Raw genomic sequence first — 26,126 nt, forward strand, 5'->3', positions numbered from 1 at the left:
TCAAGTGGAAACTTTTTCACTTTTCCTTCGGAAACCAATAACAATAAAATCCTTTTTTTCAGCAGCCTTCGGCTGCTTAGGCCGCTTAGGAAAAAAGGAAAATAAACAGAAATTTTCCGTAAACATCCTGACCTGAAACTTTGACCTTTTGAAAAGTGCAGCGATGGGGGTGGGTAGGACGCTCCATCTTCCTTTGAACAACTTTTATTTACATCAAGGACCGAAAAAAGAATCTCTGCTCAATAGAGACAACTTTTTTTTCGAGGGGTCGAACAATTTATCGCTTTCGTACCCCCCGGTTTCTCGACAAACCGTCATTGTACGCACGACTGGTCACCATTTAATAGCGGGGGGAAAGGTGATTGGAAAATTGAGCTGAAAAGTGATCCCGAACCTGTTCGGAATATTTATTCTGACGCCTCCACCGGAAGACCGTCGCAAGACGTTCGATGCAAATGAGTTTCCTACCCCCCGACCAAAACGTCAAAGCGGCCGAGGGACCGGTCAGATTTTCAATTTTCCCAATGGCTGCTTTGATCCTCGCACTCGCAAGAAGTTGCCCGGGCGATAAATCAAAGCGAATCGAGGAGGCGCCCTAAACAAACAGAACCTGGGCGAGGGTGGGGCTGGCCAAGAAAGTCGTTGAAAAGGGCAACGTCGTCCAGAAGGAGCGAGGTCACTAAGTGGATTTGGGAGTGTATCTAGCTAATTCCTCAAGTGTTCAAGAGCAACCTGCCCTGAACTATGACTTTCTCCGGACCAAAGGAAGGGCAGAATCTTCCGGGGAGGAGGTGCGAAAAAGCAGGCTTGGGGCCTGCTCAAGGAGTCGAATCAACAAGCGATGTTTTTTCTGCTTCTTCCAAGAAGAAAAAGAAACCCTCGTCATTGATGATTTGACGTTTTTCCCTCTTTTTTTCTTTCTTTTTTAGGCTGGGAAAAAAGAGCAAAAGAACACCACAACAAACGATTCGATTTGTAGCGAAGGGCAGATTACTCAATAGGGGAAATATGCCCATTTTAAGCCTAATAAGCGGTCGTGTTTGAATGATGCTGGATAATCTGGATTGTTTCTTGAAATTCACTAAAACCAAGTACACCAACGAGTAGAGCAACTTTTTGTGAACATTTCTGTTTATTTTCACTTTTATTAAAAGTTATGCTATTCCTTTTACAAGCATTAAAAAAAAAATATTTCCCAAATGCATTCTAATCAGTCGAGTGCATTGGGCCACGCCCATTTTTCTATTTTCAGCTTAGTTCTTTTTTTCTTCCAGCGCTCTTTTGGGTCTGCTTAGTGCTGCCAAAATTGATGAAATTTTAAGCGAACACTCACGAAAAGTAGCATTTATAGAGAAATTCCCTGGCATCACTGGCTCACTCCAACAGGCGCTGCACCAGCATGTTGGTGGTGTTGGTTTTCTTCAGCCTTCGATTGGAATGGGTATTCAAAATTCAAACGTCAGATGACTTAGCGCGTTTGTTTTTTTGATGGCGCTTGCTAATTATTTACATGTTTCGGGATTATTTTTCAAGTGAGTGACTAAGTAACGGTCAAAAGAACATGTAGCCGGTAGTTGGAAGCAATTTTATATCTTAAGCGCTTTGAAATCGTTAGCGCAAGTGAAAAGATATTGATGGCGACTTTCGTTAAGCAGTTAACCTCTGATCTTGCGTGTGGATGTGTGTGCCACCAAAATGATGAGAAATAGTCTCGCAAAATAGAAATTATGATCAAAAGTGCATTTAATTTGATCTTTTTGGTCAGTAAATGGCATACATTTGCGTGCTTACTCGAGGCGGTGCTGTTGCTGGTAAGTTTATAGCCTGAATAGTATTTTTGGAGCTTTAATCGAGCATCAAACTCTCCATATGACGAAGATAGGTGTTTGATTAGAAAGGGTATATTTCCCCTATTTGGACGCGGCAAACAAAGCGATAAAAGAATCGGAAAGTAAGTTGTTTCGTACGCCTACTTGGATCCTCCCCCCCTCTCGGATGTTTTTTGGGGGAAGAAACGTCAATTGGGCGGTGAAAAACAGGGCTGGGAAGAAAGGAAAATCAACGCAGGGGTGGATTCTTTTTCCTTGTGCGAGGGATGGCACGTGGTAAGAAAAGCGAAATTCAATGAATTGTGGATAAATGACGTAATAAAAAAGCGATTGTATTGTGTTTGGAAACATTCGCCCCACCAACAGGCACTTTCCGTACTTTGTCGTTTATGTTTTTTTTTCTTCCTTTTCTCAGAACAAGGGATTTTCTCAGCAACATTTTTTTCTTCGAATTGAGGTGAAGAAAAAAACTCTTTTTTTTTCTTTGGGCGCTTCAAGGATAACAAAGAAAAGAAAAGTTTTCCATTATTTTTCAGTAAATATAAATCAAAAGCTTGTTTTTTTTGTACTGCACACAGTGTCTGTGTTCTTCGGCATCGATCCAGAGGAAGAAGAATCGCCGAAGGAGCTGTAAAAGTGCACGCGGAATGTCCTGCCCCCCTGACCGCCACGCCGAACATGGGATTTAATTAAAAAATGTGGTGAAATTAATCAAAAGGATTTTCCTTTTCGTTTTTTTAACTCGCTTGACCGGGTTCAAATGGGAAAACGAACAGTCGGTGTCGCGAAAATGGGAAAAGTTGGACGCTCTCTCGATAAGATCGGGGTTTTTTGTGGGTGGAACAAATCTTGGGGGATCCTGACAGATAGCCCGGAAAAAAACACGACAGGTAGCGTATCGACCTGAAGGTTGTCTTTTGTTCGATTTCAACGAGATTTTGACTAGAAGATTTGGAGTCAAATTTATTTCACGGAAAGAAACATGAATTAAAATTGACCGATCCACATTAGTTTGAAATTAAATAAGATTGAAATGCATTTTTAATTTCTCCAAAATTAATTGATTTGTTTTTTTTATTTCTGTCATTTTTGTCACTTTGTCATTTTTGTCATTTTTGTCATTTTTGTCATTTTTGTAATTTTTTGTTATTTTTGTCATTTTTGTCATTTTTGTCATTTTTGTCATTTTTGACATTTTAGTCATTTTTGTCATTTTGTTATTTTTGTCATTTTTGACAATTTTTTTTCGATTTTCAGCGAAGAGTTTAAGCCAAAACAAATATTTTTTCAACGGTTTTGAGATTTCCTTTTATCAACTCTAGTGAAATCTTCTTTCGTGGAAAAAATTTTGCTAGATAACGCCAAAAACAAACTGTCAAAATTGCAAGTTTCCTACCCCCCTGACTATGTTCAAAAGCACGTGTAGAGCATGTCGCCCACTTACCTCTCTATTTTTCGCCGACAGTTCCTCCGCCAGCGTTCTGGTCGTCCGGCTTTCGGTCTCCTTGGAGTCACCTTCCTTGGCCTCGACGTTACTACTGCTACTGCTGCTGTTATTCGACGTGCTGTTTGTGCTTTCGTTGGCGTTACTTGCGTTACAGTGCACGTTACTGCTGCCTTTGTCGTTACTGCTAGCCTGTTCGCTACCATCTAACCCACTTTCGTCCTTGTCGGGACTGGGACTGACCCTGCTGCAGCTGTCACTACTGCTTTTGTTGTTGTTGTTGCTGCTACTGTTGTTGTTGTTGTTGATGGTCAGCGCCTTGACCTCGCGCAGCAGGTCCAGCCGGGCATCGCCGTCCAGGCTGGCGGGCTTATCCGGGCTGCTGTCCATCAGCAGCTTCCCGCTGGTGCTGCCCGCCTCGGACAGGGGCGTCGTCGAGGGGGACGGCGGCGTAACGCCGTTCTGCTCCAGGACGGCGCTCATCAGCGGGGACGTGGCGTTGGCGGTGGCGGTGGTGGTGGTGCCGGCTGCGGCGTTCAACAACCCGTCCATGCTGGCGGCTGTGGTCGATAGTTTTTCCTTCTTTTCAGCTTGCTGAAAGGGAATGGAAGGGAAAAAAACCATTTTATTACAATTACTCAACTTTTAATCGCGCGTATGAGTTTTTTTTTGCTATTTGGTGAATAATTAACCCCCTCGGCCTTCAAATTTAGCGTGTAAATTGAATTTTTACGATTGTCTGTACGCCTGTACCGGCGTCGGGTAAACATAACCTACAAAACAAAGTAACCCGGGGTAAAAAACACGCAGCAATAATAAAGTTAAATCTGTGCCGTGCAGCGATGGAATAATCATCATCAAAAGAAAATCATTGGACGTTCATCAAGAGAAAAAATCCGAAGGGAGCTTGGCTCTCCTCTCTCGCGCACGAAAGATCGGTAGAATAAATCTAAAAAAATCATCATCTTGATTATTCGGCGGATCATCTTTATCACTACTACACTTGCAAGTGTAACGTCACACGTCGAAAAATGACCTGTCACATTTTGTAGATGGGCAATGTGTGTAAACAAAGTGAAATAAATACTTTTAAGTGGTGCTGACAAGGAAATTCACCAAAAATCATCAGCAGAATGATTTTCTTGGAGAAGTTCGGTAGCGATTTTCTTTTGCGTGATTTGCCTCCTCTCTCTTTCGCGGGTGAAGAAAGTTCGCAAGCGAAATTGATTTTTTTGCGATTATTCCATCCCTGGTGCCGTGGAAGGCTAATTAACCGATGATGATCTAATGCGTTTTTTTCGCAGCCTGCCACGATCCATTATCGCGCCGGCTAGGCTAGAGCAAATGGTCAATAAAAGCATTTTGATGGACACCTGCAAGATGGCGGCGGCCGCCGCTAAATGTGACATTTAACGAGAAAGAGATTTTGTCTTGAAATACGGTCACTCAAATTAAAAGCCGCCCAAATTGCATGACTCAGAGCGCGATGCAAACCCCAAACCGAAGCCGACGTTAATTGCGATTGACACCGTTTCCCCCGGCTAACGACTCACAAATGTTAGTCATTTTTCAGGCACCGTCAAAGGAAAAGCCGTAACTTTTCCGATCACCGCGCGCGCCCCCCTTCTCTCCAGTGCTCATAACTTTGACAACTTGTCACTGGTCCGAAATTCCGATCGCAATCGGATGCAGTTGCTGCTCCCCCGCCGCCACTTACGCGCTCGCTGGGAAATCGAAACTAATGGCTATAAATATTAGCTCTAGTGTAGCACTAGCCGAGAAGACGAAGCCGAGCAAGTGCATCACTTACGCACGCTCTGCTGCAGTGCCGAGTAACTTTTAAAACTAAATAAATAAACAGTTCCGAGCACCTCGGATCGAAGCAGCTTAATGATTCCTTCCTGCTGCTCCCCCGCCCGGTCATCGACCGGGCGGCCTGCTATGATCTGCCAATTTTCGACGCGTCGCGTCGCGAGCAGTGTGCGAAATATATTCTAATTAGCTAGATAAATACCGCCGACTTCTTTTTGGTCACTTTGTCACCCCGGCGATTGCCCGCCGACTTCGGGAGTCGCGGGAATGCATCGCGGGTTAAAATTAGAGCCGACTTGACGAATTCCCGAGCCACGACCGCGCGCTTGATTAATGCCGTAATTAATATTTTAATCCGCCGGCGTGTTGTCCGGAGGGGGCGCTACCTGTCAAATCAGCTGGCGCGGCGTTGTCGTGGCAACGCGCGTCCGTATACGTCATTGTGATTGACGGGTCGAGCGCGACAACAACAGAAATTGGAACGCCTACCTCGATGACGGACATTCGACAGCTGCTGAACGAAGGCGAGTTGGAGATGATTATTGTCTGTCAGAGGTTTGGGGACAGCTAACAATAGGTACATGTGGAGGGCTTAAGATAAGTGGTGTGTCGGATTGTTTTTGGCACAGGTTTGACAGCGCGGTGACAGATTGGCTCGGAGTGGGTGGGTTTGCGTGTATCGATGGGTGACAGTTGAACTGGATTGGGTGGTGGATTGCTTAACGAACTAATCAAAGACATTTTAAGTCAGTCGGAGTCAGAGTCGGAGTTGACAAATTCTGAGAAGCCGGAGTCACTTCACTTATTTACTGTTTTACTTCTGCTGCAAAAATTGCGTGTTGTTACTTCGATGGTTGAACGTGTACTGCGCTTTCTTCGATGATGTTTGACGTTCAACTGTCAGTTGACACGGTGGGCGCAGGGGCGCGCGCGTGGTTGGGTTTCCTCTTCGGCGAATAAGAAGAAATGAAGCCATTTTTAACTAAATAAGTATTACTGTTCAAAATAATGAGTTTGTTCATGTTCAGTCATTTTGACCAGCTGCGTGACATTATCGTCAGTGAACGATGGTGTCACACCACATTGACAACCAATCGGCCAGTAAGGCTCGTTGGGCTATAATTACATTCAAACGCATGCGCCCCTTTCGGATGCACAATTTTGGGGGGCGGATGCATCCCCTCCCCCTCGAATCCATAACCCCAATCCACCCCTGTCAATCGCCAATCGCCCATCTAACCCCCAGCCTTTTAACGAGTGCTGCTGCGACACAATCATATTTATCAACAATTATTGCCTCAATAAACTCGACCTCTCTCTCGCCATCTCTTTCCCGCGCTACGCGCGGTGTCAAATAACCAATCTCTCCGTCTCGTTCCCCCGCCGTCAGTTTATCTGGTCCGTCCCATTTCGCTGTGTTTATTAACCAAACCAGCAATTTAAAGAGGATATCCGTTCCCAGCTCCAGTTCCCGCTCCGCGGCCACAGCCGCGCATATTATCAATGTTTTTATTGCTATTTTATATAAATTTAACATCGCCACCAGCATCCACCAGTTGAACCCCCTTCTCCCTCGCTCCACCTCTGCCCTGACTTGTCAATTCCATTCGCGCTACATAAAAATTGAATTGAAATTGAAAATTATTACCATCGCTCATCGCGCGAACGCGCCTGCCCCCACCGGCTATAATCATCATTTCATTATGCAGCGTGCTGACCAGCCCAGCCGCCCCCACCTCCCTAGCTGTCACTTTCCCCTTGGTACGCCCCTGGACCTACAGCGACGCCAACTTGGACTCGCACCGTTTTTGTTTATAACAATTTCGATAAAAAGTGATTCGGAGAATCGTTACACGGTGTACCCCACCCCCTTCGGGGGGAGGGGTCGTCCGAAAACTCCGGACATTGCTGGTCGCATTTAAAAATAAATTTTATTTTATAGCGTTTCGACAATAATGGAAAATAGACTCACACAAAAGCGCACAGGCGTGATCATAACAGTTTTTGAGAAATTAAAAAAAAAACAAGCAAACACATGAGGGTTGGAGAAAGGTGGAGGGGGGCCGAGTGATTTTGAGTAATGCTTTTGCGGACATTTTTTATTTCGAGCCCGTGAGAACAATTAAAAAATTGCACCAATTCCGGTGCGGTAAGTGTTTCTCCGCCCGGGGAGGTTTGAATGATGTGTGTATTAAACAAATAATTACGCCATTAATTATCCAAATAATTGTTTGCCACTAAAAAACACACTCACACTCTCACGTACGGTTGTGAGGTTCGTGTTAAAAAGTCATTTTTCAATAGACAAAATGTGGCGGTGAGAGAGGTCTTGGGTGTTTGTTTTTTTTTTTTTGCAATCATAACATTTTTGGGCCCAGCTGGATTGATTTAAGGGATAATTTTCGGTTTTAATTAGTGCTGAATTTTAATGCAGAGGAATTTTAAATGATTTGGATTCTCTATAAGTAAAATTTAAAATATTATTAAAACACCCACACGAACGCAATGTCGCAGAAAATGTCATTCTGATTCTTCTACAACAAATAACAGCTTTTTGATCCATATATGCTCAAATCTCGCCTAACTATTTTGCCTTTGTGCAAATTTGACAGCGATCTGCAGCCTCCACTAATACACTAAAAGGCTGCTACGTATATTCTAGTCAGAAATTTACCAACACATTAAAAGAACACATGACAGCTGGGGATTTGTTTGCATCAGATTTGCTATCTCTTTCTAGCAAAAGTTTTTTGTCAGGCGACTTCTAGCTGTTTTTTGTTTACTGACCGCCCGATACGTCAGCCAACATATTTCGCAGAGCTGTGACAGCTCGAGCTCGATCATTGTTTGCATCAGGACACTGTTACGAGAAATTCGTAATTTTTGGGTTATTCTTTTTTTTCACTGGGCCAAGAAAGCCTTATACAGCTAATGCAGTAAAAATAGAAAAGTATTTTCTAGATTTCTACTTTTATCATAAGCTAAAAAAAATAATTATTCATTCATAATTCGAACGATTCACTAATTTATTTTATTCAAAAACTTCACCACAGAAGACAACTGTGCCGCCGTTTCGGATTCCCAGCCTTGAACTTATTGCCCCCTCTTTGCAGCGCCCACCAACCTCTCTCTCCTCGAGTTTAAGTTTGTTTGATCCGATTTCACGGACCAGCCTAATTCTTTCATCGCAGCCGCATTCATATGCAAAAATCCCTTTAGCCCGGGCCAAAATCTGTGAATCTGTGAAATTCCATCAATAGGGCGACGACGACGATGGCCTCTTCATTCACATTTCCGAAAAATTAATTCATCCAAACGATCGCAACACGGCTCGGTCGGTCGGCCCGGGGTATTATTTTCCCATCATTACCATATTTTTTTCCTTCCACAACCTCAGAAAAGAACCATCCATCCATCCCTAGCGAAGCAGTGAAGAAGGTTCGATTTTAGAAAAGACAGATATTTCTCACAGTCTCGAGAGAGAAAAAAAAACGACGTCGTCGTCGAAATTGTCGCTGTATGACGAACGAACTCAAAAGTGCCTCTTCTTCCGCATTTTTTACAATATGCATTGTGAAATCAAACAACAATAATAAGCGAGCACGACAAGAGAGCTGCGGAAAAAAGTTGTGCTCATTTGAATAATAAGATGATCTGCTTTGGCTCACTCACTCACTCACCGAGCGAACGAGAGCATCATCGCCGAAGAGTGAGCTGAGGGATGACAGAAGAAAAGGGCTCTCGCGCACACAATCGTTTGCTTATATTTTGTTTGTGTGTGATTTATGATTATGTAATTTAAGATGAACATTATTGAATTCAATTTCTGGAATAAATTTTTCAATTGCGTGTATCCCCACACACACACACACACACACAAATTTGAGCCATTCACACGTGTGATTTTGAGGGAGAAAAGGGAGAGAGAAAGGAAGGGGGAAAGGCAGCTTCCGCTCCAATTTTTGCCCAAACCCTGGGCCCACCAAGTCATCAACGGCTTAACGAACAAAACTTGTGTGGTGCCTCGGGGAAAGAAGGAAATCGGAATTCCCCCTGGTCGTCTGGTGGGTTTGGAAAAGAGGCGCGCACTTGCCCCCAGTATTATTCTGCTTAGACAGTGAGTAAAATGTGGCTGATCCATTATTTTTTTAGGGATTTTAAATTGTTTTAAAACTGTCATAAATTGTCATTTTGAAACCAAGCACAAAATTTAATGTATTTGTTAGGAATTTTATTCATTTTGTTCATTTTGTTAATTTTGTTAATTTTGTAAATTTTGTTAATTTTGTTAATTTTGTTAATTTTGTTAATTTTGTTAATTTTGTTAATTTTGTTAATTTTGTTAATTTTGCTAATTTTGTTAATTTTGTTAATTTTGTTAATTTTGTTAATTTTGTTAATTTTGTTAATTTTGTTAATTTTGTTAATTTTGCTAATTTTGTTAATTTTGTTAATTTTGTTAATTTTGTTAATTTTGTTAATTTAGTTAATTTTGTTAATTTTGTTAATTTTGTTTATTTGGTAATTTTGTTTATTTTGTTAATTTTGTTAATTTTGTTAATTTTGTTAATTTTGTTAATTTTGTTAATTTTGTTAATTTTGTTTATTTTGTCAATTTTGTTTATTTTGTTAATTTTGTTAATTTTGTTAATTTTGTTAATTTTGTTAATTTTGTTCATTTTGTTCATTTTGTTCATTTTGTTCATTTTGTTCATTTTGTTCATTTTGTTCATTTTGTTCATTTTGTTCATTTTGTTCATTTTGTTCATTTTGTTCATTTTGTTCATTTTGTTCATTTTGTTCAATTTGTTCATTTTGTTCATTTTGATCATTTTGTTCATTTTGGTAATTTTTTGTCTTTTTGGTAATTTTTATCATTTCAGTCATTTTGATCATTTCAGTCTATCTGGTTTTTTTTTTATCATTTTGTTTTTTTGTTATTTTCGAAAATGTTGGTAATTTTTAAAATGTTGTTAATTTTTGAAATTTTGATAATTTTGGTAATTTTTGACATTTTTGTAATTTTAATTGGAATATAATTGGAAATTCAAAATGGCATTACAAACAAAATGAAAAATGCCTGAAAATACACTATTCTGCACCCACTGTGCAATAATAACATTCAACAGCATTGCAAGCACTGAGGACGATCCAAAGAAAGAAAGAAGTGGGAAAAAAATGTGCCATTTCAATTCATGAATGAGCAACGAAATAAAAAATATTGATGACATATTCAAACCCAATCCCATTCAAACTCCTACACACGCAGCACTGCCTCAACCACTGAACAAAATCGAGAAAGAGACTGCAAAGAAGAGGTATTCAATTTCAGAGAACCGTACGGAATTAACCTCTTCGGGATGGCTTTACTTCTAGGGCAAGTACCTTTGCCGATTTTTTTACTCTCCCCCTCCTCACCACTTCGTGGTGAACACGGGGTAAAAATTCAAAGATCGCACAACGATTAGCACAGGTTACGCGCGCCAGGAATTCCGCTGCAGAGAGCACTTTTCTTCCCCCGGGGGACTATTTTCGACGATTCGTGCTCCCTACCTGTTTTGATCCTTTTTTTTTCGTTGCGGATACCTCTTTATTTCAATCCGGAAAGGATTCTCCTCGGCGATTGATATCTAGTCCTTTTCGTACGCCCCACCCTCGCCGATTTCCGCAGGTTTCGAGGTTTCTGTGGCTGTCGGGAAAAATTTCCTCGTTTTTTTACAAAATTGATCACTTCTTGTTGAACAAAACGCAGAGTTGGGGCCAGCAACGCTGGTTAATTAGCTAAAAAGCCGTGTATTTTGGGGTTCGAAATCAAAAAGATGAAATAATTGCAACCCTTTCGCCTCACTCGCTCACCCTTCTGCTCGGTTCAACCTCCCCGGAGATGAATGGAAAATTTTAATCAAATTTTTAACGGTGATAACCCCCCGCGGGTGATGGCAATCTGGCAGCTCCTTTCGGGATTATTTTTCCTCCCGGGGAAAAAAGAAAGGAACATACCGAACAGAGAAAAAAAAGAAGTATTGATGATGAGCATCTTGTAGAATTCGCTGTTCGACAACACAACAAACCCCCCGCTACAATTTTCCCGAAAAACACCAACCAAAAAAAAAAAGAGGAGGAAAAGGTTATCCAGCACAACGAGGAAATATTCCGATTCTGTGGTGGTGAAGAGTTGGGGCAGGGAAAAACATTCATCGAAAGTATTTTTCCACCGCCGAAGCGCGGAAGAAATGTTTGAAAAACCGGGAATCAAAGGATTTTTGCGAGAAATCAGGTACACCACGGATCGCGAGAGAACTTCCCCCTGGTACTCTTTAATTAGACCCAAGTGGAATGCCAAAGTGGTTTCGAGTGGTTTGGCTTCGGGAGAGAAAGATTTTTGTTCATTTTCGGTTCGATTGATGCGGTGGAGTGGAGGAAACATTGACAGTGCTCGTTGATGGAGTGAGAATTCGACTTGAATTAATTGTGAAAAAAATCGAAAAAATGAGGACAAGGAAAGAGATTTGGAAGACGGAAAATGTTGATGTTCCACTTTTTAAGAGGATAAGGGGAAAATCTCCACGGTATTCTTAATTAAGTTTCGTTTGGAGTTGGACTATTTTTGGCAAGGTATAAGGTATAAGATACGCTCTAAGCAAATCTGATGCAAATTACGCTTTCTCATAACTTCGTTGCCGGCCAATAATTTAAAAAGCTTTTTAAAAACAAATGACCGAGTTAGTCGATATCAAACAAGAACAGTCAGAGATGTTTTTTTTAATGCTCAAGTAGATCAAGTAGATCAACAGACCGACTCCCACCAACATTGTGAAGGGCTTTTCAGCTCTAAATCCCGAATGTTTGGCACTTTGAACGATTTCCATCCATTCATTGGCACAAGTGATTTCTGCGCAAAAAAAAAACCGGCTTCGATAAAGACATGTGCTCTTATGAATCCGAAAATCCACATTCCTGAAAGAACCCTTTCAGACACTCACTGAAGTATGATAATTCGCCCCGAAAAGCCATCATCGCTTCAGTAGTTTCGGTTCGTTCATTCGATTTTTTTTCCTCGCTCTGAACTGCACTCTTTCATTCAGAACCGCGCGGAACAGTCGAAACCGTTCTGCTGACCGTAAAACGGACCACCCCTCTAGGGCTGGAACCAATTACGGGATTCGCGGCGCGGATCCAATAAAAGTTTGCCCGTCTCCAATTTCTTGCCTGATGATTGCCTATTTCCGAAGGTAGCAGCCGTCATCGTGGCGATTCTTCAATTGCTCGCGATTTCAGGTAATTCAAGCCCGTGTGGACAACTTTATGGCAGGCTCTTATTGTGTTATTTTTTTGTTTTTATTGAATCCACTAAATTGAAAAATTATTGCATACACAAGCTGGCAAGCTGGTTTCAATTTGGACTTCCTGGAATATTCTTTTTTTTTGGGCAAATTCCGAAATGAAGCAATTCCGCGAGGGTCGAAACCGCGGATCAGATGTCTCTGCCTCACTCTTATTTGTCGAGTTTTGCCGAAAACCTTCAAGGAGACAGGCCCATCCGAAAATGATGATATTAAGTATCACCCGTATATTACAATTTAATTGATCATAAAAATAATCATAAATATCCCTGCGTGTTCGGGTGTGGAACCCTCAGCCCCGTCGAAAAGGATGCCAAAACTCTCGACATCGACGACGACAACGAGGACGTAAGTGCCTAAAGTAATAATGATGTTAGATATCGCACCGAAACTATTAAGCTCTGCCCCGAGAACCCCAGACACTGGTGGAATCCGGAAAGCGAAGGGAGACGCAAACACGCATCATTTCCCATCGAAACCGCTTCGATTCCATTAGAAGTTTCATTACATTCCATTTATTTCGAATATTAAGATGTTTTACTTGATAAAACTAGAGTCGACACGCACGCCGCCGCCAACGCCTCCCTCTGACCTCCTCAATGTGTGTTTATATGAATCTATAAATTTCAAACAGTAATAACTTGTATGAAGACTTATATCGGAGGGCTTTCCCGAACTCTGGAAGTATTACTATTAATGAGTAGGGCGACGAAGTCCCAGTCAGTCAGAATGGTGAGGGGGGGTAGGACAGTGAGAATTAAGCGCATCATCGTCGATGTTTTATGACTGTTTCATAAGCTCGTAAACGCGCGCGCGCGTCGCCACCATCGTTACATCAACTCAGAGGGGCCAGCATCCAGCAAAAACAGTCAAGGTGCTAAAATTATCACGAGCGACTTCCCTCAAGAGTTGAGATGATCGAAGCGATATTTATTGGCTGCGCTGTCCTACCCCTCCGAACTGACTAATTTGATGTGGCAAACGACACGTCAAATTTGACTGGTTTGGCACATTGACAGATTGACGGCTGGCGAGTGGCGCTCGGTACTGCAAAATTGCTGTCTGGACTTTAGACGTAGCATAGCATGGCATAGCATGGGTGTCTTCTAGGGTGCCCACACGGAGAAAAATGAGTTCCGAAAATCGTGAACAAGCGTTCCATGGTACCGTGCGAATAGAACACATTGTTCGTGGTTTCCAATTTCATGAACACATGTTCACGATTTTGTGAACTCATTTTTCTCCGTGGTGCTCCACGAAAATGGTTTTTGGGTTGTTTCAAGCATCTGTTTCAATGTTGAGCGAAATTGGTTATGATCCGAGCCTAAATTTGATAAAAAAATGTTACTTTTTAAAACGCAAATAAGTTTCCTGGATCGAGTGTTACAGCTTTGGCATGTTCGACAAAGTTGTAGTATATTAAATTTCCAATAAAAATCTCATTTTTGAGAGTATTTGGATGGAAGGTTACGCTGACAAAACCGTAAGAAAATTTGTTTTTTTATCACAATTTTTCGATTTTTTCCACATAAACTTCACCCTTGAGTATCAATGGGTAAATGTTGACCGATTTCGCTCATATTTAGCGCAGAGTCCTAAAATTGCTCAAGGAACAATATTCAGCTTGTGGAGCGAAGTTTTGAAAAAAAAGTGCCATATTCTGATCACCCTAGTGTGTACCCATTGTTGCTATTTCGTTAGTGATCAGAATCTTCAAGAACTGCTCCGTGGTCCTTATGATAATTTATATGATAATTTGGCATAAAAACTTAAACTAAGACAAAAAAACGATAATTTGGGTCAACTCTAAAGGCAGATTTGGATTCAGCGAACACAATTACATGGAAAAACAAGTAATTGAACATTTTTTTAAATTCGTTAGGGTGTTATACACTTCTCCCTTGATAATTAGACCATTTACAAATGCAGATATCATGAGTTTAAAGAAAAATAGATTATAGATTTATTTAGCGACTGTAGTGCTAGATCTCACCTTCTGAATGCATTGTGATAATATGTATGCTTAAATTTGCATATTTTTTTTTACCTTAAAATGGCTGTAAATTTTGACCATTTAGTCCGAATTGTCATGTCAAAAAATAAAAATGAACGAACATTCCTTTACTCTATAGCTTAACCCTGAATTGCTACGCAAAAAAAAATTGATTTTTGAAGACTCGCTCAGATGGCTGCTCTAAATTTGGTCGTAGAAGGCGTAGACCGCGAGATAAAATTTTGGTGTCTTGGACAATGTACACAGAAAAAAATCATGGTAATATTACATCTGAGAAGGGGTACATCTTTTATGTAAAAAAATGTGTAATTTTACCTCTGAAAATGTGCAATTTTACCGCTATTCTGGTGTAATGTCGCATTTTCAGTCTAAATCGAGGTAAAATTGCATCATAAAAGAGGTAATATTCAACCTTCCAAATTTAAAATATTTTTTACTGTGTAGTTTAAATTGGCAAGCCCAACAACTTGCTAGAAAATAAAAAAAAATCCGATAAATATTTCTGAAAAGATAGATTTCGAAAATCACCCTAATCGTGAACCACCCTAATTTTCAACCAAACCAAGAAATTTCTCTTAACAATTGCAACTCTTCCGAAGACACCAAAGCTTCAAAACATCACCGTTTGTCGGAAAATCAATTTTCCATTTAATTTTGCGATCTGGACCACTGTGCAGTGGTAAGATCACGGGTAAGTGGATAGGAATGTTAGTCCGATGATTGGGCAAAAAAAAAACTAAATTTCAAATGTCAAGCCCAATTTCCAAATTTTTAAGCAGACACTATCTCGAAATGCGGTATGCGGATTAAAATATAAAATTTTAAATGACCTTCGGTGAAAAATGAATATTTTACTTTTAAAAATGCTTCACTCAAGCTTATCTCGCAAAACAACCCAAAATTTCAAAAATGACGTGTCAAATTCCGCCTCTCGGCGCGCTTCATCAACTTCAAACGGCTGATCCGGAAGTCCCGGTTTCAATTAATCATATCTCGAACCAGAAGACGGCGACGCAGAAACACTTGGGTTTGTTGGTGCTCAACTTTCTTATCGGGACCGCCCGAGGCCAGAGAAACTTTCCTACCCCCTCTTTCTCAAACTCCGACACATGTGGATGCTGCTTAGCAGATCGAATTTCGACGTCGTGATTTTTCTCTCTGCCTTGTGAAAAACGCCCGACGATGACACTCTTCACAACTAGCTGAAAATTATAAATTAACCCCTTTCCACCGAGGAAAAGTCGGAAAAACTCCCTTTTCCCCTTCCAGAAACCTCCCACCCTCTCTAATTTCTATTCATTATCATATTTGATGAATTTACTCACATCTTGACATGTGTGTGTGTGTTTTTCGAGCGAGGGTGTGTCTATCTAATCAATGGAAAAATTCCACACACACCACCTCAAAAACACACACGTCTCCCACAAAGTTTTCTCTATAAAGCGACAAAATCATTATCTCGTCGAAATTGATGAGCTCGAGTTGCTCGAAAAGCTTCGCTTCGCGAAGATGATGAAGATGACAGGCGAGGGTGGGGGGTAGGAATGTGACATTCTTCCGAAACCTATTTATAAACAAACAAATGGTTTTGGCGGGATGTGCAAACGTCGCGGAGCGACGCAAGGGGGGTAAGTATGTGATAAGAATGTGCCACCACTACCACCACCCCAAAAAAGTTAAGAAAGGAAAATAATCATACCACATACGCCACGGGGAAAGCGCTTTTGACAGGGCATAATCAATCAATAGCGCCGCGCGAAGCGCGCGGGGGTAGGACACTGAAATTAAGTTTGCAAAGATTCACGTCATGAATATTTATGCCACACACACAGGATGTCTTGTCTTCTTGAGGGAGCTAATTCCACGTCACTGTCAGTATGTGGAGTGATTTTTCTTTTTCGTGAAGGGAACGGGGCGGAAGCCCCGAATCGAATTAATAAAAAGAAGCCCGTATGAAAATTAATTTAACGACGGCACAAGATTTTGTCAAGGACGCGAAGTGGATTGGAAAATGATTCTCCGGAAGCCACCGGATCGGAAAGAAATCGAAAGGTAAACTTTCCTACCCCCCGCCAAACTCGTGCCGTCGCTGACAAAATTCAATTAACTAATGAAGCCACTTTCCTACCCCTCGTGTTCGGCGCGCTGTCGCGCGCGTAGATAAACAGACTCGGCGAAAGGATTGTTCCCAGCCTACTCGGATAATCGAGCCAGCGATAACAATAAACACGTTTTTCGGGTAGGTTCACCTGCTCGAGTGTCCTACCCCTCGCTGGAATCGAACTGGAATTAGCATCTGCCGCCGGGGCTACAATTGCGATTTAATTGATTTCAGTTTCCTTTTCTCGAAGCCGACTCGACGGCTGGCACCGCCAGCATCCAGCATGTCTGGTAGCCGAAAACGGTGCTGAAGAGGTGGAGGGGGGAATGACACTTGCCGAGTCTCTCTAACTGTAAAATGATTTGTAAACATTACACGATAATTTCAAGCTAAACACCAGAAGCTCTGGCTGAAGACCCTTGAGAGAGGCCGCGGCGCTGCCAGTCGAAAAAAACGAGAACTCTTCCAATCACAAGAGGCTTGTTAGACGTTCGCTGGAGTGGTTGCCTGCACACAGAAACAGGTTCGAGTGTGATGAGGGCCGCGCACACAAACACACATGTGGGATCGTGTGAGCCGAAAAAAAAGAGTCCGAAAACCGAAGCGAAGATACGACGAGAAATTATGATTAAAATCCACTTTAAATATTAATGAAAAGAACCCATTGTTACGGACCGGAATCCAATTTTCCGCCGGCACCGCCGTCGTCCCCGATGGTCCGATATCGGGGCCCCAAAGAAATCACAACCCGTGGCCGCAACCTTCGACTCGCACACACAAAAGCAGATTTCGGAGACTCCGGCCACCTAAATTTGGAACGGAATCTTCATCACAAATTCATGGAAAACGCTGGAAGAGGTGCAAATATTTGCTTTCCATTAAAAAAATCCCAAACTTGGGCTGACTTCCTGGCCGAAAATCGCAGCAACCCGCCTTCGATTGCAGCGCCGTCGTCGCCGTCCTTTCAGCAGGTCCAGACCTACTTCGATGCTACGCACTTTGAGTTCTGTGCCATGAATATTTGAACAAGTGACGCATTCTGACCGACCAAAATCCTCCAGATTTCGTCCGAGCTGTTTGTCGAAACCCGCCTCTGTCAATCTGTCAACTGTCAATAAGGTATCAACGTCCTCCCCTCCACCACTCTTCGCGACCCGCTACACCGGAACAGATTAATCTGTCATGTCGTTTCCTACCCCCCCACTCAAAAGTTCAACCGCCCGCGAAATTCCGCGACCTGACGGAGATGTCAAGCCCTTGTTTACCTTCCCGGTCCTTGTAATTGATATCACTTTCTAATCTGCCTTATCATTATTGCTTCCTAGCGAGAGAGTCACCCCTCTGATTTTTTTTCTCCGGTGTCCTACCCCTCGTCGCTGCTTTGCAGCAGCCAAGGGAGCAAACCAATTTCCAATTTCCCCAAACGAAGCGAAAAAAAAAACGTAAAAGACGAACGCATTTATTCAAATTTTACAATCATTGTTGTCTGTTGCCATTACCGTCACCGCCGCTCTTCTTCGCGAAGCGAAGGCACGCGCGCGCTCATGTCAAAAAATAAAAGTTAAATTAAGGGCAACCCCGAGTCGAGTGTCCTACCCCTCACCTCGCTGTGCGTCGATTGTCGTACAAATAAATAAAAAATGAGCTGATAAGGACTGATTGCTTACTCTCTTCAGGGGGGAGGGAGCATGCCTTGACGTTGTCAGATCACCGCCGATGAATCGAAGAAGGCCTTTTGTCGTGACGACGACGTCGGAGATGACAAATAAGCGCGTGCTGGCAACCTTGGTTACCAGCAAGGGAGAGGGAGATCTGTGCGGCCAGATAAAGGAAAACAATTTTCGGGAATTAATCGAAATTGTTTTTTTTTCTCGTGCTTCTTCTGTCATTGCTACTCTACCCGGGGTGAACGTCGGCCCCATTGTTATAATTCGTGCGCGCCCAAGGTAGATCTGCGTGGGAAAATTGGCAGGTTACGTCAGGAATGATGATTACCTGAAGGTTCTCTTCGTCGGACTGCTTCTTTTTTGCTGGGGCGAGAGGGAACGGAAGTCGTCGACTAATTGAAGGTGGGGAGCGCAAGTGTACGAGTGGAAGAACTCTTGAACGTCAAATTTGGGTGAGTTCAGCTGAGCGTGTACAAAGATTTTTACAGGTTTACACTGTTAAATGAAATCATGACTGCGGAGTTGGAGTCGGAGTCAGTGGTGTCAGCACTTCTTGAGTACTTTCGAAGTCGGAGTCCGACCAATTAAGAAAATCTTGGGACGGAGTCGCTTAATCCTCGGAAGCTGGAGTTGGAGTCACAAGATTTTTAACAGTAGGAGTCGATCATGAAGTTACCAAGGTTTTTAACGATAAAATTATCGAGACTCGATAACTATAACGATAGTTTTATCGTTATCGTCATTTTCGATGCTGAATTTCCAATGCTTTTACTAAAAATATATTTTCAGGAAATCTGGTAAGTTTAAATGTAAAATATGCACTCAAAATGTTTAACATAATAGCGTATTTTTCGAAAGTTCTAAAATTTTCATGATTAACAGACGAAGCAAAATTTTGTACACATTAAAAGAGTTTTTTTTTGAAAATATAAAAAATACCGTTCTTAAATTTTCATGATTTGCAATAAGGGTATCAAACGAAGTGAAATTTTGTTTGCCTTTTCACATTAATAGAGTTTTTTTTGAATACTGCTAAAATTTTCACAAAATACTCAAATTTTCATAATTTGCAAAATGGGTATCAAACGAAGCGAAATTTTGTTTGATACCCATATTAAATTATGAAAATTTTAGTATTTTCGCAAAAATACGCTATTTTGTGAAATTTATAGTATTTTACAAAAATACTTTAATAATAAGAAAAATAATACAAAATTTCACTTCGTTTGATGCCCACATTTAAAATTATGAAAATTTGAGTATTTTCGAAATAAAATGGTATTCAGTATTAGTGAAAGCTTTGAAAATTTACCTTGATATGGTTGAATTTTTCTATTTTAGAAAGATTTTAAAAATTTGTTATCGCCTAATTTTAACAACTTTGTATGGGAGCTATTGTTAGAGTTGTAGTCGGCGAAGTCGAGTCTTTTTGAAAAGCGTTTGTTCGAGTCACTAAATCTTCAGAATCCGGAGTGGGAGATCAAGCCATAGAAAAAAAATGGACTTGACAGCCATATTTTAAACCAACTTTGAGCAAGTTCTGTTAATCGTGCACGGGTCTTTGACAGCTTTACACTGTTAAATGAAATTAGAACTGCGGAGTTGGAGTCGGATTCCGAATCGATCAATTTTGAGAAGCTGGAGTTGGAGTCGTCATTTTTTCAAAAGTCGGAGTCGAAGTCTGAGCAGCTCTGTCTCTTGTAGAGTCGATTTTAATGGAGTTTCGGAGTCACTAAATCTCCAAAAGTCGGAGTTGGAGACAAAGTCACAGGAAAAGATATTCACCTTGGCAGCGCTGATTCAAACTCTAATTTTGAGCAAGTTCAGCTAATCTTGTAGTCTTTGACAGTTTTACACAGTTAAGCGAAACCAGGGTTGCGGGATCAGAGCTGGAATCGAATTATGAGTAATGTTGATGAAGTAGAAGCCGGATCATTTGGAGAGCTGGAGTCGAAGTAGGATTCGCTAAATCAGCAAATTTGCAACAACTTCACAAGTTGGAGTCGATTTTTTTGGAAAGCTGGAGTCGGAGTCGAAGTAGCTAATTACTACTTTACTCAGAGTCTACTGAAACCACCCGACTCGGCAGCCCGACCTGGAACTTATTTTGAACAAAGCTACCAAATCGCTTCGCTAAGAGGCGGTGATTTTAGTGGATTGCAGACTGGATTTCGTGTTGATGCTCCACTTTTTATGAGGGTAAGGGAAATCTCCCAGGTTTTCCCCCAAACAAGTCTCGCTTCGTCTTAGACGATTTTTGGGTTGTTTTGAGCAAAGTTATCGAATCGTGCATGACATTTTTGACAGCTTTGCACTGTTATTTGAAACTACTTATTTTCAAGTTCATTTTACTCACTATGACCATTTTTCTGAATCGTTTCATACCTGAAATGAGAAAATGAAAAAAAAATGTGTTAAATCTGTAATCACAAACATGATTTATTCGACGTTTTTAAGATTTGTAATATCGCATTCATCCACCGAAATTTATGATTCGCTCCACCCTTCCCAGCTAATAAATCACAAATTATTGATCCCCCCTCGGCTATCTTCAACACTTTCCTTATCTCTCAACCTCCAAGATTCATTTCCTCGCGTTTTCCTCACCCCAAGAGGTGGGAGTCCCTCCCAATTTACAACCTTTTCTAATTTCAAATTACAATAACAGCTAAGCGCGAATGTCGGCTCCCGTGGGAGTTTCGGGGCGTCTTCCGCGACTAACATTCCTACCCCCCCCTCTGCCATCTTCAACGCCTTCTACGATTGATCAAAATTTATTGTTATTGTACTGATAAGCCGTTGCTGGCGCGGGGTTAATTTCGCGTTTTTCCTAACCTTAAAAAGAAACCCGCCGCCACCCTCAACCACAGGATTAAAAATTCAAATCGATGTTTGTAACTGCCTCTTTGTGCGTGCGTGGGTGTGTGAGTTTCGCATTATTTTTATGTTATTTTTCATGTTCCCGCAGGGTTGATACGCGCAACATGCGCGCGAATATTTTCAATTAATAATTGATGATGATACCGACAACAAAACGAGTGGGAGGGGGGTAGGAAGGGTATGCAAATTTTCCTCGCGGATTCTCATGTGGGTTTCGCGAATGCTCAATTTTGGGCGCACATACATAACTTTAAACAGGGAGGAGGGGGAAGAAATATTGAGCTGCCAAATCGAGCGCGGAGCGCGGCGAGGGGTAGGACACGAGGTTAATAAATAAAAATATGCTTCGCTGTGGATGATTTGACGTGAGGGGTAGGAAAGCAGTTTGATCTTTGATATCAATCACACGGGGAAAAATTGCGGGGAAACTCGCTTTAAGGATGTATAAATTTCAATTTTCGTCGAGTTCGAAGATCGATTTTTGTTTTCAACTGAAAAATTCCGCTGCCGCTGTCTGTTATTTGTGGATTTTTGGCCCGACTCCGGAAAAAGTTTTCAGCTCTGGGAAAGTTTTCATTTTTCAAAGCTCGAGCGGTGAAGCGGGGGGTTAAGGCAGAAAGAATCGAGTCAGAATCAAATTTATACACTGCTGCAGCAGAGTTGGGCAGCCTCGGTTTGGGGAAAAAGAAAAAGGGAAAACAGTTTTCCATATGTCGGCCATGTTTGTTTTTGCGCTTCACGTGTGTGTGTGTGTGCTTGAGTTATGAGAAATACCGGGTAAATCGAAACTCATCAAGAACCGAAACGTGGAAACCCCTTAGCTCATTTTTCCGAAGCGGAATTGCGGAGAAAAATAATTTTAATGTCTAATAATATTTGCATATTATTTATGACACCCCCTCGTGCATGATCTTCAATCTCACTCTGGCACACACCACGTGAGGGGGGTAAGACACGACGTCATCCTTTTTCCGAGCGCAGGAATGGGTCTCTCTGGTGGGGATACCGTAACGTATGTTATTCGATTAAATTTTTATGTTGCAATTTACATATTTTATGGATGCGGAAGAAAAGGATTTTTTACTACTCCAGCTTCTCTCTGATTACTCCGAACCGAACCGAGCTGTCAACGTCTCTACGATGGATCGCTCATCCGGGGTGAGGGGTAGGAACCCACAGATTAGACCCGGTCGGAATCACGTACAGATGACGTTTATTAATCGTAAAAATAATCCGGTACAATTTCGGGTTTGTTTTTATCTACCGCGAGACAGACAGAGAGAGCGATCCGTCTCGCCGCGGTGAGAACCCGCAGTTTATCGATTTTCCACAGTGTCCTACCCCTTTCGCGCTCGCCGATTTTTAATCTCGGCCGCAACAAAAGAAGATTTTCCAGTCGAGCGAGTCCATCGTCGTCATCGTCGATGCCGTCGCCGCCGTCATGACATCCAGACACAGGAAGAAGCTCTCTTGCTTCATTGATAAAATACTAATAAGCTTACCCCTTTTTAAGGGCGGTGTTCTACCCCCCGTTGGAACGGTGTTCTGACGGGGTGCATTGGGAGAAAATTTTACTGCTGATTTTTACAGCTTTGCAATTCATTTTTCAATTGATGCAAATATTTAAATGTTGCAATCCCACCTTTTTATGAAAACTTTAATAAGAAAGCTGTCAAAAAATCGAGTTGCCTACCCCTGCGTTAGTTCAATCATGTCAAATTATTATTTACATTTCGTTGTTTAATTACAACAAAACCATCTTTATCCTACCTTTTTGTAACAACCTTGCTGAGTTAGCTGCCAAAAAGTCGAGATTCCTACTCCTGCATAAGTCCAAACTAGTCGAATTGTTTCTTTTCGGAATTTCGTTGTTTGATTACATAAAAACCACCTTTATCCTACTTTTTTATATCATCCTGGCTGGGGAAGCTGTAAAAATGCGAAATTTCTATTCCTGCGTAAGTTCAATCAAATCAAATTGATTTTTTTTTGCATTTTGTTGTTTAATTGCAAATGAACAATCTCAATCCTACCTTTTTATGCAAACCTTGCTCAACAAGTTGTGAAAATACTACGTTCCTACCCCTGCGTGAATTCAAAACTATTCAACATGTGTTTTTTTGCATTGCATTGTTCAATTACAACAAAACCATCTTTATCCTACCTTTTTATATCAACCTTTCTGAGTTAGCTGTCAAAAAAGTAGAGTCTTTTATACCTGCGTAAGTTCAAACTCATCGACACATGTTTATTTTTTTGAATTTTATTGTTCAAACACAAAAAACCATCTCAGTCCTACCTTTTTGTGTCAAACCTGCTGAACAAACTGTCAAAAAATGAGTTTCCTACATATGCGTTTGTTCAAAACAAGTCAAAATAATTTTTTTACATTTCGTTTTTCATTTCCCACAAAAATATTGTAAATCCAACCCTTTCGAATATGAGTCCGGGTACTTAGCCGAATGGTTAAGCGATCTGCCTTTCAAGCAGACGATCAGGGATCGAATCCCGCCCGGTCACCTCGCCACTGATTTTTCGGTGGCAACTTGAACCCCCTGCTCCCTCTGGGAGCATCAGATACACGGTAATTAATTACCACACACACACACATGCCGCTCCCCCCACTACAACAACTAGCGGTGGGTGAGTGGGGAATGGACGGGAAGATGACCAACCAACCACACCGCAACGCGTGAAGGAAGGAAGGAAGACTCTTCCAACAAGACCCCCAGGAGATCATCAACATCCATCAAGACGAAGAACAATAGATCTCAGATCTATAAATAGACGCACGGCTCCGTGATGGCAAGGCCGATTGAGCCAGTTAGGGTATAGGTTAAGATAGAGGACAACCCTTTCGAATAAATCTAAAAGTCGAGTTTCCTACATTGTGCAGTTCATTGTTCAAAACAACAAAACTCTTAATCCTACCTCTATGAATCGACCTTTCTGAGCATACTGTAAAAAAATGTGTTTCTTATACCTATGTAAGTTCAAAACAAATGAAATTGTTTATTTTTTCATTTCATTGTTCATTTAAAACAAAATCATCATTATCCTACCTTTTTGTATTAACCTTGCTAAGAAAGTTGTCAAAAAGTCGAGTTTTGTACTCGTGGCCCACGAGTACAAATTCTTCAGCAACATTTTATTCCTACCATTTTGTATCAACCTTGCTAAGAAAGCTGTCAAAAAGTCGTGTTTTCCACTCCTTGTTGTGCACTTACACAATAAATCAATTGTTTATTTTTGCATTTCTTTGTTGACTTACAATAAAATCATCTTGAACCTACCTTTTTAAATCAACCTTGTTGTCAAATAGTCGAGTTTCGTCTCCTTGCGTGAGTTCAAACAAGTCAAATTGTTTTTTTGTTTCATTGTTCGCAGGATAATACAAAAAGGTAGAATTCAAAGACATTTTAATCCTACCTTTTTGTGTTATTCTGTAGAATAGTCTAATTCCTACCCCTGCATTCGTGCAAGACATGTCAGATTGTGTTCTAAGACTGTAAAAAATCTCATTTTGACCCACCGTGTCTCAAGCTCTTTCGCGTCAATGGTTTGACGATTCCTTTGAAAAGCAAAACCCGACCTACTACGATGATATCGAGATGATTTCCGAAAAATCGATTCCTACCCCCCAACCCGTTTCGAAACCGAAACTTGAAAGTCCAAAAATGTATAAATTTAATTAAATTTCAATAAAATTATACATCTAATTACGGGTATTGATACTCTCTCCCCCCAAAACAAGGACGAGTGTGGTGGGGGTCGGATCGTTGGCATCTGTTGTTATCAGCCGAAGCCGATCTAATTTACAGCTCGCAGTTTCCTACCCCCCACGCCATGCCACGCCAAGCAGTTTTCCCGACCCCGATGGCAATTCGATACTTCTCGTTTCAAAGTCGTGAGAAATGGTGCGTGAAAATGGATTCAAGTTTTAACACTTTCACACTGTTTTGTTTTTTTTCCGGGACGCGCGGAAGGTGGGGAATCAATTTATAGAATTTCAAATGATAAGACATTCGGATGGTAACGGAGCGTGGCAAAGAGTTTGCTTGAGGGGGGAGGGTAGGAAACTTTTGCGCTGGGCTATATATTGGCCGGGATCGGTTCCAGATGATATTTATTTCCATTTTTCGAATTTTACTCAAGGTGTCGGAGAAAGGGGTTGCGAAAATTGATTTTTAATTAAACTCTACAAGCTGATGACCATGGAGCGTGACGTCGTTTTCTTTCGACAAATTCGAATCCAGAGGGGAATAGGGCAATTAGAAGCCAGGAATAAAATATCTGCTCCACCTGCAGCAACATTAATTCTCGGCATCGAAACGTTCATCCCCTATGGATTTGGACCGGTTGTCGTAGTAACGACGATTTTTTCCTTACCCGGTCCGAACCCCTTAATCCGGTCGCTTTGAACTCTTTCCACTTCGGATGCCGGAATCGCTAATTAGCTGCCGGTCCTTTTCTCCATATATGCAACCGAAATGCTTCCAACATCCATCTCGAGAGAGATCCCCTCTTTTCCAGAACACATAAAAATGCTACACTTTATAAATACAAATTAGAGAACCAATGTGGGGCTTCGCCCCGCCGTCCGGAAAATCCTAAATTTTCCTCGAAAATCTCCAGATGGTGACCAGGAAGCCCGGTGCACTCGGAGCGCAAAAAGAATCCCAGGTTTCAATTTATCGCCGGACTTCTGGAGCGAGATTCTGTGTGTGTGCACCTTTTTTCGACCCACGTTTCGACCCAATGCGATAATGATGATGGTGATTAGGAAGACGACTTCCGACATATGACCTAAACCATTATCGCCATTATTTTGGCGTGTGTTTACTTAGGCCTAGCGAATCGATCGACGAGATATTTACATTTCGTCAGGACCAGACCCGGTCCTTTCTTCACTCAATTAAATATGTATTATTTGCGAGAGGCTGAAGTAGCGGGGGGTAGGACGGTTAGACTTTTTTCCATTGCGTTGTTTGTTTTGCCTGGTTTTTATTCCCGATTGTCGGGACGAGGAGTTTGGA

The 26,126-nt window shown here is 41.5% G+C and overlaps 1 protein-coding gene across 5 annotated transcripts in view; it reads right to left on the bottom strand.

The window, feature by feature from the left end:
* The window catches only part of LOC120416167 (homeobox protein cut), a 198,658-nt gene that overhangs the window by 104,605 nt on the left and 67,927 nt on the right, over positions 1-26,126 (bottom strand). For all 5 annotated transcript variants that reach the window (XM_039577847.2, XM_052711180.1, XM_052711179.1 and 2 more), the window contains exon 2: positions 3,274-3,867. In XM_039577847.2, coding sequence (XP_039433781.1) covers positions 3,274-3,867 — 594 coding nt within the window. The remainder of the gene's footprint in view (positions 1-3,273; positions 3,868-26,126) is intronic.

This window comes from Culex pipiens, chromosome 3 (assembly GCF_016801865.2).
Source record: "Culex pipiens pallens isolate TS chromosome 3, TS_CPP_V2, whole genome shotgun sequence".
NCBI lineage: Eukaryota > Metazoa > Arthropoda > Insecta > Diptera > Culicidae > Culex > Culex pipiens.